This window comes from Rana temporaria, chromosome 10 (genome assembly GCF_905171775.1).
Source record: "Rana temporaria chromosome 10, aRanTem1.1, whole genome shotgun sequence".
In the NCBI taxonomy this organism is placed as follows: Eukaryota; Metazoa; Chordata; class Amphibia; order Anura; family Ranidae; genus Rana; species Rana temporaria.
Window position 1 is genome coordinate 105,422,402 of NC_053498.1, and position 17,955 is coordinate 105,440,356.

At 42.5% G+C, this 17,955-nt stretch overlaps 1 protein-coding gene across 1 annotated transcript in view; it reads right to left on the reverse strand.

Annotated features, from left to right (window-relative positions):
- The window catches only part of MORN1 (MORN repeat containing 1), a 472,343-nt gene that overhangs the window by 163,136 nt on the left and 291,252 nt on the right, over positions 1–17,955 (reverse strand). The window contains exon 12 of the mRNA XM_040325902.1: positions 16,604–16,692. Coding sequence (XP_040181836.1) covers positions 16,604–16,692 — 89 coding nt within the window. The remainder of the gene's footprint in view (positions 1–16,603; positions 16,693–17,955) is intronic.

Consider the following 17,955-nt stretch of genomic DNA (forward strand, 5'->3'; position numbering starts at 1 on the left):
AGCTGGAATTTACTTGTGATTATCGCTATAGCCACTAGCAATAATCAATGCCTTCTCCCAAAGGGGAAAGTACTATACACCTTGTGTAATTAGAGGTTATGGGATTTTTTAGGTGCATGCTCAATAAATCATGAAATTAGTATTAAAATCTCTAAATGTTATTAGTAACCATTAAAAGGTAAGTGTTTCATAAAAACAATGCAGTGCATTACAAAAGACTCTACAGTACAGTCCTTGTGGGTACAGCATGGTTCCCAACATGTTTCACCCTATAACTGGGGCTTCCTCAGGGGATGCGGTCCACTTGAGTAACAGAGTCTTCCCAGAATATATCGCTTGCAATTAATGGTGGTTCAGAGAGTTAAATAGACACCATATGACCAAACACCAGGCAACCACAGGAGGCATTAAAGGACAAGGGAGAAAAGTTTGCAGAAAAAGGACACTCAGAATCTGAGCTAGAGAAATATCCAAGGTCCTGTATGGAATTTATATCTCCTATAGTGGCAGCTATAGCCACTAGGAAAAAAAATTACTGCCTTTTCCCATTGGGGACAGCCCCCCCCCCCCCACACACACACACACACACACCATGAGAATACAATGGCTCAGCAGGAGAGATTACCACATCCACACTGTCTGTGTTGACGGGGGAATCAAGCTAATTTATTTCCTGCAACCCCTGCAGGAAAGAAATTTGCAAAGTTTATGGCCAACCTAAGCTGTAACAGAAAAAACAGTGCCATCCACTTGGCTCTTCTATCTGACAGTATGTGTAAATCTCAGGGCTGAAAGGACAGAAATACAAATCATTTCACTAAGTAACATGCATTGATGTACGTCAGCATGCAGCACAACGCAATTGCCGATGCATGAATTAACATAGCCTGACCAGTTTTATGGGCCTCAAGGTTAAAATGCGTATGCAATTTGGTTCAAGTTTTCACGGAAATCAAAGCTATTTACAACACCGAAACATTTTGAGTATTTGACATTCTGTGGAACAGAAATACATATAAAAAAATAAAGGCAGCAGCAGAATATATAAGTAACACATAGTAAGATCTGGCCCTGCACTCATATTCAATGCATGAATAATTGTAAGCGATGTTAATATTTTATACCGAACACAAAGCAATACACAGTGCTGTGTGCTGACTTGTGTACAGGGATAAATAATCATCCCCTAATAATAACAAGAAAGAAGATAAGACATGACATGGCCGGCGCTGCAGGGGATTGCTCTTCTAAGAAACGAATGAATGGCAGCCTGCTGCAGGTTAGAAGGATGTCCTGCTCCAGACAGCACTGAAGATCAATGCATCAGACAGCTGCAAGTGCATTAGATGACCTAATTGTCTGGAACTCCAGCAGATTCTGTGTGTTCACACAGTGCATCGATTATATACTGTGTGCTTCTTCTTCTAACACAAAGACAGTAGCCAAAGTAAATAACGTCACATTCATCGTATAGCCGGGTTTACAGTGATCCAAAATATGTTAAAAAAAATGAAAGGTGCCCTCTGTTAAAACCGCATCAAAGAGCACTATTGAGCATCAATCACCACCTTGGCCGTGCAACCAATTCCTAAATGTTGGTTCCTGTATCATAAATGGTGATGGGCAATGACTTATAAAGTTGGAATGTACTGCCAGGTTTTGGAGGTGTGTTGCGATCACATGCAAAATGCTGTTTTATGAAGGAGACATCGCTAAGTATTGTAGGAGACCATAACAGGGTCCTCCAGGACAAGAGTATGGTTCTGATGTGGTTGGTTTGTGTTCCCTGTCCAGAGTAGTGATAGAGATGCAAGAATGACTTGAGTGTGGTGGGCAGCTGTTTGGGCTGGCTTTGACAGGTGTTTGTGTTAGAACTACTTCTCTCCCAATGGAAATGGTAAAAGTAGCTTGTAGAAAGTTGATGTAGATCAGAAGCAGGTCAAATGGAGCTGTACTTCAAGTCAAAGCACATGTCCATCCATACATTCTGTATAACCTCAGAAGCATCTTAAACAGTGGAGGCTGGTGCTCAAAATTTTTGGGGCAGTGCAAAAAAAAACAACAATTGCAGCCTCACTGTACCCATCAAATGCAGCCACTGTGCCATCAATTGTCACCACTGTGCCATGCCATCAAACGCAGCCACTGTGCCATGCCATCAAACGCAGCCATTGTGCCATCAATTGTCACCACTATGCCATGCCATCAAATGCAGTCACTGTGCCATGCCATCAAACGAAGCCACTGTGCCATCAATTGTCACCACTGTGCCATGCCATCAAACGCAGCCACTGTGCCATGCCATCAAACGCAGCCACTGTGCCATCAATTGTCACCACTATGCCATGCCCTCAAACGCAGCCACTGCGCCATCAATTGTCACCACTGTGCCATGCCATCAAACGCAATCACTGCGCCATGCCAATCAAACACAGCCACTGTGTCATGCCATCAAACACAGCCACTGTGCCCATCAATTGTCGCCACTGTGCCAATTGTCGCCACTGTGCCCTTTAATTGTCACCACTGTGCCCTTTAATTGTCGTCACTGTGCCAATTGATGCCACCATGCCCTTTGTCGCCACTGTGCCCATTGTCGCCACTGTGCCCATTGATGCCACTGTGCCCTTTAATTGTCGCCACTGTGCCCATTGTCGCCACTGTGCCCATTGATGCCACTGTGCCTATTGTCGCCGCTGTGCCCTGTAAAATGCCTCTCCCCCCTTGCCCGGCACTTACCTTTCTGGGGGTCAGCCATCCTCCTTCCACGTCCCTCGATGTCTTCTCCCGCCCTCGATGACGCTTCAGCCAATCAGGTTACCGGTAACCAGAACCAGTGAACCTGATTGGCTGAGACGCCTGTCAGTCTTATCCAAGGAACACACGGGGGGGGGGGTGTTCCTTGGATAAGCATTCGGAAGCCGACTACAGCCTGAGTGCTGTACTCAGAAAAGCCTGACTCTGATAGGCACTTCCACACAGCCAACCAGCTGCCGTTATTCAGGTGGCCGGCGCTCGCCATCTGGCCATCTGAATAGTCAGTGGCGAAAATACATAGATTCATGCAATGCATGAATCTATGTATTTCAGTGGCTGTGCGAAAGCCAGAGGGGGGGGGGGGTTTCAGCGCTCCGGCGCCCTCTATGGACGAACCGCCACTGATCTTAAAAATAGTCAAAAGCAAGCTGAATTTGCCCATCAACACAAAACCAAAGCCTTTGGATAGCAAACCTTGCCAATTAAACTTTTTAGCAACTTTACTTGTCTCTAGGCTACTTTCTAAAATTAAACATGCATATAATACAAATGCAAAAAAAGCAACTTTAAAAATAAAAGTATAGCCACAAATACTACTTTATGTAATGGTTGGAGCGCTTTTAATTCTCCTAGCTTACAAATAAATGTATTTCTTACTATACCTCTGTACCTCTCCAATTTGTATTCTACAAGGCACAGGGGTTTATTGTCAAATCCTAATTGAGGAAGCTAAAGTTAAAAGCTGATTAGCTACCATGCACAGCTTCGCCCGATTTTACACTCTCCAGTTTTGGTAAGTCAACCCCACAGTATCTTAGACCCATGTAGGTAAATAAATGGAACGAAACCCATTGATATAATCGTTCCCCAAAACAGTTACATTCAATCTTAGATTGTAAGCTTCAACAAGCAGGGCCCTCTTGATTCCTCTCGTATTGAAATGTATTGTAAACTGCACTGTCTGCCCTCATGTTGTAAAGTGATACACAAACTGTTGACCAGGGTCGTTGCTAGGTGGCAAAAAGACCAGGGGCTTCAGCCTGAAGTCCAAGGCCGGAAACCGGGAGAGGGGGTGGTTTATGTGATGCAGGGTTTTGTTATTGGCTGGCCCGTGACCTACTTGACCTACATACACTGACGGTAGTGACCTACATATACTGACGGTAGTGACCTACATACACTGACGGTCGTGACCTACATACACTGACGGTAGTGACCTGCATACACTGACGGTAGTGACCTACATACACTGACAGTATTGACCTACATACACTGACGGTAGTGACCTACATACACTGACGGTAGTGACCTACATATACTGACAATAGTGACCTACATACACTGACAGTAGTGACCTACATATACTGACGGTAGTGACCTACATACACTGACGGTAGTGACCTACATGCACTAACCTACATACACTGACGGTAGTGACCTACATACACTGACCTACCTACATTGACGGTAGTGACCTATATACCCTGACCTACATACACTGATGGTAGTGACCTACATACACTGATGGTCAGTAGTGTATTTAGGTTTTGCGCAGCCCTAGGCCTGACTAAAAACTCATGCACCCCATCGTCCCCATCGAGACGAAACATTGGGAGGCGACGTTCTGACGTCACCGCATCACGTGATCAGACCCGGAAGATACGGGCTGCACTTTCTGGAAGCCGGCCAGCTCAATTTCTAAATGCTCCTTGATTTTATGGATGATGTAAGTGTACATCTGTTTTTACCTTATTAAATGTCTTATGGTTTTACACTATGCAAGTCCCTCTTCTCTCTATATATACCTCCGATTGTGGCACTGTTTGAGGAAATCCAATTGGTGTGACCAGCTCGGATCTGGTGTTATTACTGGAGGAGTCCATGTGTTTATGCTGTTTTTGATCTCTATTGAGATCAATTCTTCCGGTAAGAGTCAGTGTTTACTGTGGTGGAGGTGCTCCTGTCCTCACTCTGTCTGGATCGTCTGTGGATCAATTTCTCACTGAGGCTATCATCAATCACTATTATATGTTCATGATTGGACTCTTTATATAGATTTTTGCTTTTTATTGGTGCTATTCACTTATCACTGTTATTTCCATATTTCTACTGTGGTTAGTTTGACCTATCCTCATTGCAGTGATCACTTCACAGTGGTTTACCCCATTGGGCACATTACCTTTAGCGTGATTCCTTTTTCTTTATTTAGTAGTGTATTTAGGTTTTGTGCAGCCCTAGGCCTGACTAAAAACCCATGCAGCCCCTAATTTAAATATGACACACACCCTCCACCACTAGTTCTGGGGGCCGGGGGGGGGCAATGGATTCCCTTGATTTGCATAGATTTTCTGTCACTTCCTGTTTGGCTATGGGGCAGGAAGTGAAGGCAATTCACTTCAATGGGACAGGGATGGTAAAAAAATAAACAGACAGAGGTTATAACCCTTCCTTACTCTATCCAAAATTTAAAAAAAAGTGTTGCCTGTAGTTCTACTTTAAGCACAAATTTCTGATAATTTTATGGAGAGAACTAAGAAGATATAACCATGCCAATGGTGTAGCAGAAAATACATAGCACATTGAGGAACGTTTGTGGTCCAGGATGATAGGACAGTCAAAACAGCCCCCCCCCCCCCCCAATAGTTGCTGAATGCTGGCCGCCTGCATACAGGAAGCAGCACAATGCATCAGCAGCTGCATCATTGGTGGCCAGATAATAGGAAATGTGGGAGTAATGGGCAGATAGAGAGAGATCTGACCATGCTGAATAGAAATTTGGCAGAAAGTTTGGGTAACTAATAGTGAGCACAGTGCAGGAGGTGCATTACTTATTGGTAAGCAGAAGGGAGGGGAGCAGTAGCTGCAGATGGGCAGAGTTCAGATGGAAGCCATTTGGGGAGAAAAATGGGTAGGGCTGTGTGGGAAGAAAAATTGATGATTTGAAGCCATGGCAATGGTATCGCTTCACTCGTGGGTTAAAAATCGCCATCAAAGAGGCATATGAGAAGGGCTGGTACTTAAAGTGGTTGCTAAGGCATAAGTTTTTTTATCTTAATGCATTCTATGCATTAAGATAAAAAGCCTTCTATGTGCAGCAGCCCTGCCCTGCACTGTTTTTTCCATGTTGACTCAAAGTATACCTTATCTTTTGTTGCCCAAGCACTTTATCCAGTGAAGATTCGGCTGAAGAGACCATAGATGGGATGGAACAGCACTTTGCAGTGGAATCATTCCCATCATTTCTGCTTTGCATTCTTGCAGCTGTTTTTTGTTCTCTACATATTCATCCATCTTTCCATTCCTTCATCACTTCTCTTGCATCCATCCCTCCCTCTGTCCCTAGCCCCAGTTCTAGATTTATAGCCAGATTCACAAAGAGTTACGCCGGCGTATCAGTAGATACGCCAACGTAACTCGGAATCTAAGCCGTCGTAAGTTTAAGTGTATGCTCAAACTGAGATACACTTAAACCTAGCTAAGATACGACGGCCTGCGCCGTCGTATCTTAGCTGTCTAGTTCCGCCGGCCGCTAGGGGCGTGAACGCTGATTCACGAACGTACGTGCGCCCGTTGCAGTAAAGATACGCCGTTTACGTAAGGCGTTTTCAGGCGTAAAGTTAGTCGAACAAATAGCTGGCCTAGTCAATGTTAAGTATGGCCGTCGTTCCCGCATCGAAATGTGAAAAATTTACGTCGTTTGCGTAAGTCGTCCGTGAATGGGGCTGGACGTCATTTACGTTCACGTCGAAACCAATACGTTCTTGCGGCGTACTTTGGAGCAATGCACACTGGGATATGTCCACGGACGGCGCATGCGCCGTTCGTAAAAAACGTCAATCACGTCGGGTCACGAGTAATTTACATAAAACACGCCCCCTCATCCTCATTTGAATTAGGCGCGCTTACGCCGGCCCATTTACGCTCCGCCGCCGTAACTTAGGAGGCAAGTGCTTTGTGAATACAGCACTTGCCTCTCTGACTTACGGCGGCGTATCGTAAATACGATATGCTACGCCGCCTCAAAGATGCGCCCGGCTACCTGAAATTAAATTATAGGACAGCTGAAAATTGATAAACCACATGTGTTCTAAAAAAATATGTTAGGTTCCGACTGTCATGCATCACAGTTATGCATCACACTACAATATATACAAAAAGTTTTTCTTCCTGAACTTAGCATTTCGGCCATAAATGGCTCATCAGGCACCGTCCAAGGATCAATCTATCTATGGGTAAGCTGGCTGTACCCAAGTGGATCCATCGACTCCCAATCTGTCAGATTTTTGCATGCAATTACTGCTGATGGCTATAGCCGCTAGCAGTAATCACTGTGTTCTGCCAACCGGGAAGGTTCCCAATGCCCCCATTCCTCACCGGCAGAACACAATAGTGCTCCGAAAGGCATACCCTCATTAACACAGACTGTGTTGATGAGGGAATCAAGCAATTTTTTATTTATTTTTTCCTTTCACCCATGATGGGGTAAAGGAGTAAAAGTAGCAGCAAGCCCTTTATCGTGTAATAAAATTGCCTGCTGATATGAAATGAAACACGGCCAGAGCTTGGCAAAGCCTGCAAACTGGACAATTTCCTCAACAAACAAACTACTGAAGCCTTAAGGGAAAAAAAAGTTTATTTTTTTTTATAAAGGAAGTCTGGGGACACCTCTGGCAGAGCGGCCCAGGCCAATTTCCCCTTTTGCCCCTTTATATATCTAGCACTGACTACTGCAGCTCCATCTGTCTATCTGTTCATTTATTCCGTTTTCCCATACCTCAATCTTATCCAAGCTGACACACAACATTGTAGAGAACATCTGAAACCTTTTTCATCTTTTTAATTAGCCATAAACCTTTTTAATCAACTATAAAGAAGGACACCAGGATACAGAGCAAACCTTTTACACTGTGCAATGGAAGCCTGTAAATTCATGACTAACATACAGCTAATATTCATTTGACACATATGATATTCCATTTTTGTTACAGCAGACTTTAATGCCTGACTAAGGCAAACAGATAAATATACAAATAAAATAAATATATATGAAAGGCATTTTACATGCCAAAGGATTCATATGTCTACCCATCTGGTTAGAAAAATTACACAGCTCTGCCACATAGTGCAGTCCTGTCTGCCTCGAGTTATCGTGGGATTTAGAAAGAAGCAAGTTCTTTCTAAATCCCTCGATAACTCGCGGCAGACCTCCGCAATGTCTCCTGGGAACAATGACAAAAGCTCCCAGGAGACATTGCGGCATCGAGGAAGTGACGGAATACCCGCATACACTACCCGATGAATCCATATACAGGAAGCGGCCAGTAACATAAAGGATTACTAAGCTTCGCCTGCCCCCGACAGTGACTCGAGCTGGGCATCGCCGCTTAGTGAAGGATTGGCTCGGGCTGCTCGGCTGCTCTAGTCCTGCAAAGGGAACTGCGTTCCTGCTGTGAAAAAAGTGCAGGAACTCTGTTCCCACGCGTTCCCGCAGGACTTGAGCCCTGCTGGGGACCCCATAAACTCCTATTGCCCAGGGGCCCCAAAAACTCCTATTGCCCGGGGGCCCCATAATCTCCTATTGCCCGAGGGCCCCATGAGTTGTCAGTCCGCCACTGGATTGCCAATAGCAAGCCAAATTCCGACTCTTATACAGTCCTTGCTGTTGTGGTGTACCTACTGTGTAACAAAATTGATGCTATTACATTATTCCACCGTAAAGTGATGGGTAAAGTGATGCTTACATGGCAGAAGAATAAAAGAACACTAAAACACTTGAGTATTTAGGATCATAGCTCAAAATAGTGAGAACAGTAAGATTGGTAATGCTGGCATGTTGAGAGTTTTTATGTGTTTTTTATGAATAGGGATTGGCAAACCTGGGTTCCATTTGCCAAAGGTTTGGCGAGTCCTGTTTGAAATTCAGCAAACCCCAAGTTAGAGGTGAATCCCACAGCCTATGAGAGGTGAATTATTATTATTATTATTATTATTTTCATTAAAAATTATTATTAAATATCCATTTTTAGAGCTAATAAGAAAATTACTATATATACTGTAAAAAAAAGGCATGGGAAGCTGAAAACTGCAATTGGGAACATGTACTTTACAAAAAAAAAAAAACTGGGGAGTCTTTTCATACGACTTGGAGGATAACATTGAAAATACACAAATTCTTGTACATACTAGCCCGTACTGTAAAACGCAGTGGTTTACCACACAGGCCATGTCTGTGTGAGGTCCAGCAGGGTGCAGTTGTTTACTTTTTTTTTACTTTATTTAAAGCGACCCTACATTCATGTCTCTGCAGATCAGCATCATGTCTACATTTTATTTTATATATGGGGATGGAGGGGTATGGTGAATGTGAGTGATATAATGTGAGGTGGTTTAAGTGCACACTGTTTATGCACTTCGCTTTTTTTTTTTCATATGATGCAGCGGTATTCTGCAAACAAGAGGCAGCCGGATGGTCAGTAACAAGTGAATGCTGCGCTTTTAGTACACCAAACCTAAAAAGGACCTATCAATATGAAATAAAAAAAAATAAAAAGATTAAAACCCCAACATGCCACATCTGAAACAAAAGCTCCCAATTAAGCTGCTTGCCTGACAATCCACTTTAATGCTGCACAAATGAAACCTCTATTATTGATAGCAACTGAATTTCAGCCTTTTGGGAGTAATATACACTATATTACCAAAAGTATTGGGACGCCTGCCTTTACACCCACATGAACTTCCGTGGATTCCCAGGTCTTAAGCCTCGTACACACGGTACGATTGTTGGCCAACCAAGCATCTGATTTTTGTCAAAAGAGCGTGTGCCAGTATCTTGCCTTGCATACTAATGGTACACAATTATTGTGCCATAAACACGAATGCAGTGATGTACTATGAGGAATTTCAGCTCTTGAGTGCCACCCTTCTGCAAATTTTCTGTTTGGTGAGCATTGATTCCAAGGAAGCGTGTTTGTACTTTCGACTTTTGTGTGACAGATTTATGTACTGACCATACGAAAATCAAACATGCAGCAGTTGTCCGCCAAAAATTTACTAGTCTGTCATCCAACATTTGTTAGCTAAAAGTTGGACAACAATTGACAAAAGGAGCGTACTAATGGTAAGATTTTAGGACAACAGTCTGTCAACAGACAATCCCCTACCAACAATCGTATCATGTGTACGAGGCTTTAGTCCGGAGGGTTCAATATTGAGTTGGCCCACCCTTTGCAGCTATAACAACTCTTCTGGGAAGGCTGTCCACAAGGTTTAGGAGTGTGTCTATGGGAATGTTTGACCATTCTTCCAGAAACACATTTGTGAGGTCAGGCACTGATGTTGAAGAGAAGGTTTTGCATTGCAGTCTGCATACTAATTCATCCCAAAGGTGTTTTATCGGGTTGAGGTCAGGAATCTGTGAAGGCCAGTCAAGTTCCTCCACCCCAAGCTCGCTCATCCATCTCTTTCTAACCCTTGTTTTGTGCACTGGTGTGTAGTCATGTTGGAACAGGAAGGGGCCACCCCCAAATTGTTCCCACAAAGTCAAGAGCATGAAATTGTCCAAAATATCTTGGTATGCTGATGCCTTAAGCGTTCCCTTCACTGGAACTAAAGGGCCAAGCCCAACCCCTGAAAAACAACCCCACACCATAATCCCCCCTCCACCATATAATTTGGACCAGTCCATAAAGTAAAGTTCATAAAGACATGGATGAGTGAGGTGCACTGCAGTCAATTAATTTTGAATGAACCGCATAACACTATGGGCCCAGATTCTGAAAGGGCTTACGACGGCGCAACGCAATGTGCGCCGTCGTAAGTCCTAATCTGGGCCGTCGTATCTATGCGACTGATTTTTAGAATCAGTTACGCATAGATAACCATTAGATCCGACAGCGTAAGAGCCTTACGCCTGTCGGATCTAATGGTTATCTATGCGTAACTGATTCTAAAAATCAGTCGCATAGATACGACGGGCAAGATGCAATTTTTTTTTCCGCCGCTAGGTGTCACCTCCGTCGTTTTTCCCCGTCGGGTATGCAAATTTGCAAAATACGCGAATTCCCGAACGTACGCTCGGCCGACGCAGTGAAGTTACGACATTTACGTTCGATTTGCGACGCGTAAAGTTGCCCCTGCTATATGAGGGGCAACCAATGTTAAGTATGGCCGTCGTTCCCGCGTCGAATAGGGCTGGACGCCTTTTACGTTAACGTCAAAACCATTCTACGAGAATCTGGCCCTATAAGTCTTACTATGTGCATTGCGGCAAAATGCAATGAGATGTGAAAGGGTCCTTAGAGATTTTGTTTTAACAAAAGTAAATAGGTAAAAAAATAAAAATATTTAAATCTTAAAGTAGCGATATAGCACTGTCCATGCTCTGGGTTCTAAAAATAATTGCCCTTTAATTCTAGTGGAAAATGATGTCATGCCACTAGCAGTGAATCCTCATTGATGCAGAACTCTGGATCATATAATAATGCTGTATTTTTTTTTATGCCTTATTTCAGAGAATTCTTTTCACTGCGGTCTCCCAGACAGGATGACATGCTAGCAGGATGGTTGTCATGCTGAGCTCCTTAGTACAAGACACAATGGGTGCTGGTCTGCTATTAGCGCACAGACAGATTATAGGATGAATGATTGAGTCAGAGGTCAGGATGACATTTCCCTGGTGCTTTTCAGTGGCAGACCTGAAAGTCTCAGTGATAATGTGTCCACAGACAGCGTGATCATTCTAGAGCATAACATTTCAAGCTGCCTGACAGAAGCTTGCAGGTGTTGTTTTCTGATGGGAGGAAAAAAATGTATCATACGCTGAGCAGAAATTGGATTACATAGCCAGACAAAGGCTTATACAACAGCACAATCATCTGAAATATATATTTGTATTTTAAAGCAAGTAAAGAACTTGAGACTGATCAAAAAGACATTTCAGGAAAAAAAAGAAGAAAATAAATTGATTCTGCTAGCATCATTCTTTGTATAAAAAAAATCGCCCAGCTAAAGTAAAAAAAGCAGATGTTTCTGCAATACTAATGTTCAATCCAAGGTTGTTCTGTATAGTACTTCTTCTCAACCACTGGATGCCACCAGTCTGGGTTAAATGATGGCCAGCATCAAAAAAATCATTTTGCAGCTTGAGCTTAATGCACTACTGTACTAAACAATACTCAAACACCAACATTACTTGAGCCATGCTGAGTCCAGAAGGAAAGACTGCTCACTGCCACTGCTGGAGAAGACAAAAGACCCATGGCAACCCTAGACAGGCCATAGGAACCTGAGTAGAAAACGTTTAGTGTATATATTTTTAAACTGATGTGTTTTTAGTATAGGTTTTTTTTTGCACAAAAATTTAAATAAAACACATTGCAAAGGATTCCCAAAGCACTACGGGCTAAAGAGATAGCATAGAAGGAGCAGCCTGTCTTGAAGCTGACTTTGACTAAAATATAAGAATGAGCCATCTTATAAGGGATAAATCATTACAATGAGTCATTTGGTTCTATGTGTAAATTGCAGCATAACAGATTTGAACTTGAAAGGAGACTTAACATCCACCACAAGTATAAAAAATGCAAAATAATAATGAGCAATATTTCATATTTAGCTTACAAAAAAAAAAAAATGTATTCTTGACAATACCATTATAAAGAAAATATGTAGAAGATTTGCAGAACTTGCATTGGTTGAACTGGCTCACTAGGGTGGAAAATATGTTATTTTTCAGCATTAAGTGGCTTATGGATAATAGGTTAGGCTCAGGTTGAGCCTAAAAGGTTATGTTTTACAGTTCGAAAGAGCCCCCCTGCCCCAAAGCATGCCCCTCTAGCCCCCAGCTTTTGACAATTCCTTTATTTAAAAAAAGTATCCCGCGATGTCCATCCTTCTTCAATCACGGGGCGGACGGACTTGAAAAATAGGAAGCTCTGCCTCGATGGGAAGCGTCCCGCCAACTGCTGTCTTGTCGCCGTCACTGCTGTTTTATTTCCAAGGGTGAGCGCTATGTGATGTCAGAGGGGTGCGGGGTCACCCATTTACATCACTGGGTGGCCCCGCACCTGCCTATATAACAGCTGTCAAATCGAAAAAGACGGCAGTCGGTGGGACACCTCCCCTTTTTCTTTTTTCGGGACCGCCGGACGGCATGATTGATGATTGATTTACATTGTGGGACACTTTTTTTTATAAAAGAATTGTCAAAAACTGTGGCCGGGATCTGGGGGCCACCTTGTTAAAGGGGGCTTCCAGATTCCGGTAAGCCCCCACCTCCAGACCCACAAAACCAACGCCCAGGGTTGTGGGCTAAGGTCCTTGTTCCCATCAACATGGGGACAAGGTACTTTGGGGGGGACCCCAAAAGCACCCTCCTCATGTTAAGGTCATGTGGGCTAGTATGGTTCAGGAGTGGGGGAGCGCTCGCTAATCCCCCCCTTTCTTGGCCTGCAGGGCAGCATGCTCGGATAAGGGTCTGTTATGGATTTTGTGGGAACCCATGCCACTTTTTTTTATTGTGGCATGGGGTTCCTCTTAAAATCCATACAAATCCATACCAGAACTGAGGGGCCTGGTATGGTTAAGGGGGACCCATGCTGTTTTTTTTTTTCATTGTCGACATTATCTTCACACACAAGTCGCATGTATATCATGCAAGTGTGACTTTTGAGGGTTTTCCTTCAAAGTCTATGGCCTCAAGTCACATGAAAGTCAGACCAAAGTAGTGCAGGAACTACTTTAAAGTTGCTGCGATTTTAAGTCACACAGATATGAATGGTACTCATTGGAAAAAACATGGGGTGTAACCTGTCATGTAACTTTGGGGTCCAACATGTGAAAACCCCTCCCCTTCCTCTTTCCCTGTTGTGGCAGATGCAAAGATCTGTTTCACTGTATGTTTTTTCATATATAATGTACGTGTAAGGTAAGTGTGAACTCCTAAATGTACTAATAATAATACTTCACACATGGCCTCAAACATCAATGAAATGAGAAAAAAATGGCACCAAGTGGGCCAAAGAAAAATAAAAAAACGGTAGAGCTTTTCTAAATCACTAATGCCACGTACACACGATTGGTCAAACCGATGAGAACGGTCTGATGGACCGTTTTCATCGGACCAAACCGATCGTGTGTGGGCCCCATCGGTTATTTATCCATAGGTTAAAAAAAAGCAATCTCAGGCATGCTCAGAATCAAGTCGACGCATGCTTGGAAGCATTGAACTTTTTTTTTCAGCACGTCATTGTGTTTTACGTCACTGCGTTCTGACACGATCGTTTTTTTAACCAATGGTGTATAGGCACGACTGACCATCAGTCAGCTTCATCAGTTAACTGATGAAAACGGTCCATCAGACCGTTCTCTTCGGTTTGACCGATCGTGTGTACGCGGCATAACACTAACATCCATTCTGGCAGCGATTCGAAGAAATACCTATTGTTATAAAAACGCAGCTCCTTCCCAGATAATAGTAGAGAAATTCAAAAATGTCAAAGAACAGAAAAGTTTGAAGAGACAAAAAGTAAATGTAGGTCAGTACAGAAACAAGTTACAAAATTCCAAATGGGTTTTATATTTAACCACAGAGAACTGTCCTAAATATCAGCATGCTGCTTATATTAGGAACAGCACAGCAGTGCTAAGGTTTTTATAGACATCAGTAGGCTTGACAGCACAGCGAAATTTTGTATTTAAAGCATCATTCCACCTTTTCCCAAAATGTGGTATGGTAAGCAAGAGCAATAAAATAATCAATTTTGTAAAACATATTCTTTACCTGTTTTGTTTTATTATGCCTGCAGAGGCTGTTGAAATATTCCTTGTGCCCAGTAAGAAATGTTTAGATTTTACCGGTTATCACAGAACACAGTCGTATCAGTAGGAATAAGCAGAATGATTTCGGCATAAATGATTTAGTGAAACTTGACAATATTTTTATATCAAAAAAATTAGCTTGAAGAAAGTCTACTCTTTGGGCCAGATCCACAGAGAGAGTACTTTCAAATTTCCTGCATCGTATCTTTAGTTTAAATCCTCAAACCAAGATATGACGGCATCTGGGTTAGATCCGACAGGCGTACGCCTTCGGATCGTAGATGCAATACTTCGGCGTCCGCTGGGTGGAGTTCGCGTAGTTTTCCGCGTCGGGTATGCAAATTAGCTATTTCCGACGATCCACGAACGTACGCGTGGCTGTCGCATTTTCTTAGGTCGTCTCTAGTCGGCTTTTTCCGGCGTATAGTTAAAGCTGGTATTTTGCGGCGTATAGTTAGACTTGCCATGTTAAGTATGGCCGTCGTTCCCGCGTCGAAATTTGATTTTTTTTTGCGCAAGTCGTCCGTGAATAGGGATGGATGTAATTCACGTCTAAGTTAAAAAAATGGCGTTGTTGCGACGTCATTTAGCGCAATGCACGGCAGGAAATTTAGGGACGGCTCATGCGCAGTTCATTCGGCGCGGGGACGCGCTTCATTTAAATGAAACACGCCCCCTACTCTCCGATTTGAATTACGCGCCGAGAGGTATACTACGCCGCCGTAACTTTGGATTCAAAGATTTAAAAAGTAAGTTACAGCGGCGTAGCGTATGTCACATACGCTGCGCCTTTCTAATTGTATGTGGATCTGGCCCTTTATCTTTATTTATATTACATATTTGTGGAAGGATACATTTAGGGTAGCAAATGTACTGTTCTTTGTATTTGTGCTTGATCACTACTTGTAAACTGTCTGTTTTATTTTACCTTTTCACTGTGTTTGCTTTCATTGTGTGAAAAAAAAAAAATTACAATAATGAGGATCATGTGGGGGTTATTTTTTGCCAGGAGAACTGGTCTAATATAGTTTGAATCAGCTAAACTATCAGAGGTCAACTGAACCTTAAAAACCAACAAAACACCCTAATTTTGCCTTTCCTATTGATGTCACTGCATTTCATCAAGATACCCAAATGTCCTGTTTTTTGCCAAACACTTTAGGAAAAAAAAAATGAATCTCAAATGTACTCCAAATTATAATTAAAACTATAATTAAAAATATAATAAAAATCCAAAATCAGCAGTTTCTATGGAATATCTGTAAACCTACAAAAAGTGTCAATTTGTAAAATCTTTCCACTCAAGATTCACACAGCTTTTACCAACTAAATAAAAATATGAAAAATATAATCTGCCGGCTGACACGTTTCGAGGCGTCAAGGACCTCTTCATCAGAGCTGCTCTGATGAAGAGGTTCTTGACACCTCGAAACACATCAGCCGGCAGTGACACACCTCTACATCCCCCCTATTTTGGAGTGCGGTTCGAGGGGTATCCACCACAACGTTGCTGATAAGCTTACCATTTCAGTTCTCTTGTGAGTAATTTTCTACTATCATTTTATTTTATTAAACCTGTCAACGGTAACACACTAGGCTGGTGCGCCAATCTTTCTTTGCTTTTTGTTCACAATAGATACCCCAAAAGTCTGTACAAACATCACATGACAACACTAAACAAAATACAACTTTTTCAGAAATTTGGAGTCCTGACATGCTCTGCAATACAAAATAGACCAGAAAATCTGAAACTGGATTTTAAACATTCTTCTGAAATATACTTGATTAATTATGTTCCTTATTACTGTAATATCAAATAATCTGATTTGAAATTCACCCTTGTCATGCCAGGGGGGTTCCCAAGTAGGTAATACAAGGGAGATCTGATTAGTTCTAGGAAGGACACGCTGTTATTTCCCAGAATAGAAGTCTCAGTGAGGAGTCTGTCTTGCTTGAGGGAAAGTAAGCACGGCATAAGAGGGGAAGCGTACCCAGCTGAGCGACAGAAATACTGATTCGCACCTACCTGCTGTCTTCAATCTTTTCTTGTGAGACTGTCATTTTCTCAGTTTTTTCTGCAGATAGCTTTCCACTTGCTTTCTTCCTGCTTTGCGGCTGAAAATATGAAAAGTATAACGGTGTATATACAGTATGTGTAAAACATCTGTCCACATGTGAACAAAGTGAGAAATACTTCTATTTAACCAAGGACATTATCTACAATAAATTTATATTGGCTTTTGTATTATTCAGCTATAATAATCTACCTTTCTACTATCTATCTATCTATACACTATATTGTCAAAAGTATTGGGACACCTGCCTTTACACACACATGAACTTTAATGGCATCCCAGTCTTAGTCCATAGGGTTCAATATTAAGTTGGCCCGCCTGTTGCAGCTATAACAGCTTCAACTCCTCTGGGAAGGCTGTCCACAAGGTTTAGGAGTGTGTCCAAGTTTATGTGCGTGTAAAGGCAAGCATCCCAATACTACTTGGTAATTTAGTGTATTATATTTCTCTACCTAACTCTAAATATCTTAAGTATCTTTCTATCTACATCTATTTTATCTATCTCTCTCCCACTCACTTAGGCTGGGTTCACACTATTGCGGGCCATGTAGCCAGTGCTTGCTTGGGCACAGCAGCCTATTCTTTTAAATGGGCTACTGTGCCACGTGAACCGCAGAAAAAAAGGTGTTTGCACCTTTTTAAAAACACGGCTGCAGGGAAAAAGGCGTCTCATTACCAAGGTGTCACATAAGAAACATCTCATGATGGGTAAAAGCAAAAACTTCTCTCAAGACCTTAACAACCTTGTTTTTGCACAACATACTGATGCCATTGGTAAAGAAGAGTCTCTAATCTTCTGAATGTTCTAGTGAGCACTGTCAGGGCCATAATCTGGAAGTGATAAGAACATAATTTCACCATAAACCAGCAAGGACCAGGTGCTCCTCGCAAGATTTCTGACAGAAGAGTTAAAAGAGTCATCAGAAGAGTTGTCCAAGGACCACTGGGGGAATTAGCTGGTGCAATTATTTCAAAGAAAACACTAAGTAATGCACTCATCCCATGGCCTGTATGCACTCAATTGCTGAAGAAAAAGCATGTTGGAGCTCATTTAATGTTTGCTGCACAACATTTAGACAAGCCTGTGAAAAACTGGGAGAATATAGTCTGGTCAGATGAGACAAAAATTTAACTCTTTGGATGCCATAATACACACCATGCTGGGAGGTCAAATGGCACTACACATCACCCCAAAAACACCCCCATGCCAACAGTGAAGTTTGGAGGTGGGAACATCATGGTGTGGTGCTGTTTTTCAGCATACGGTACTGGCAAACTTCATATCACTGAAGGAAGGATGAAT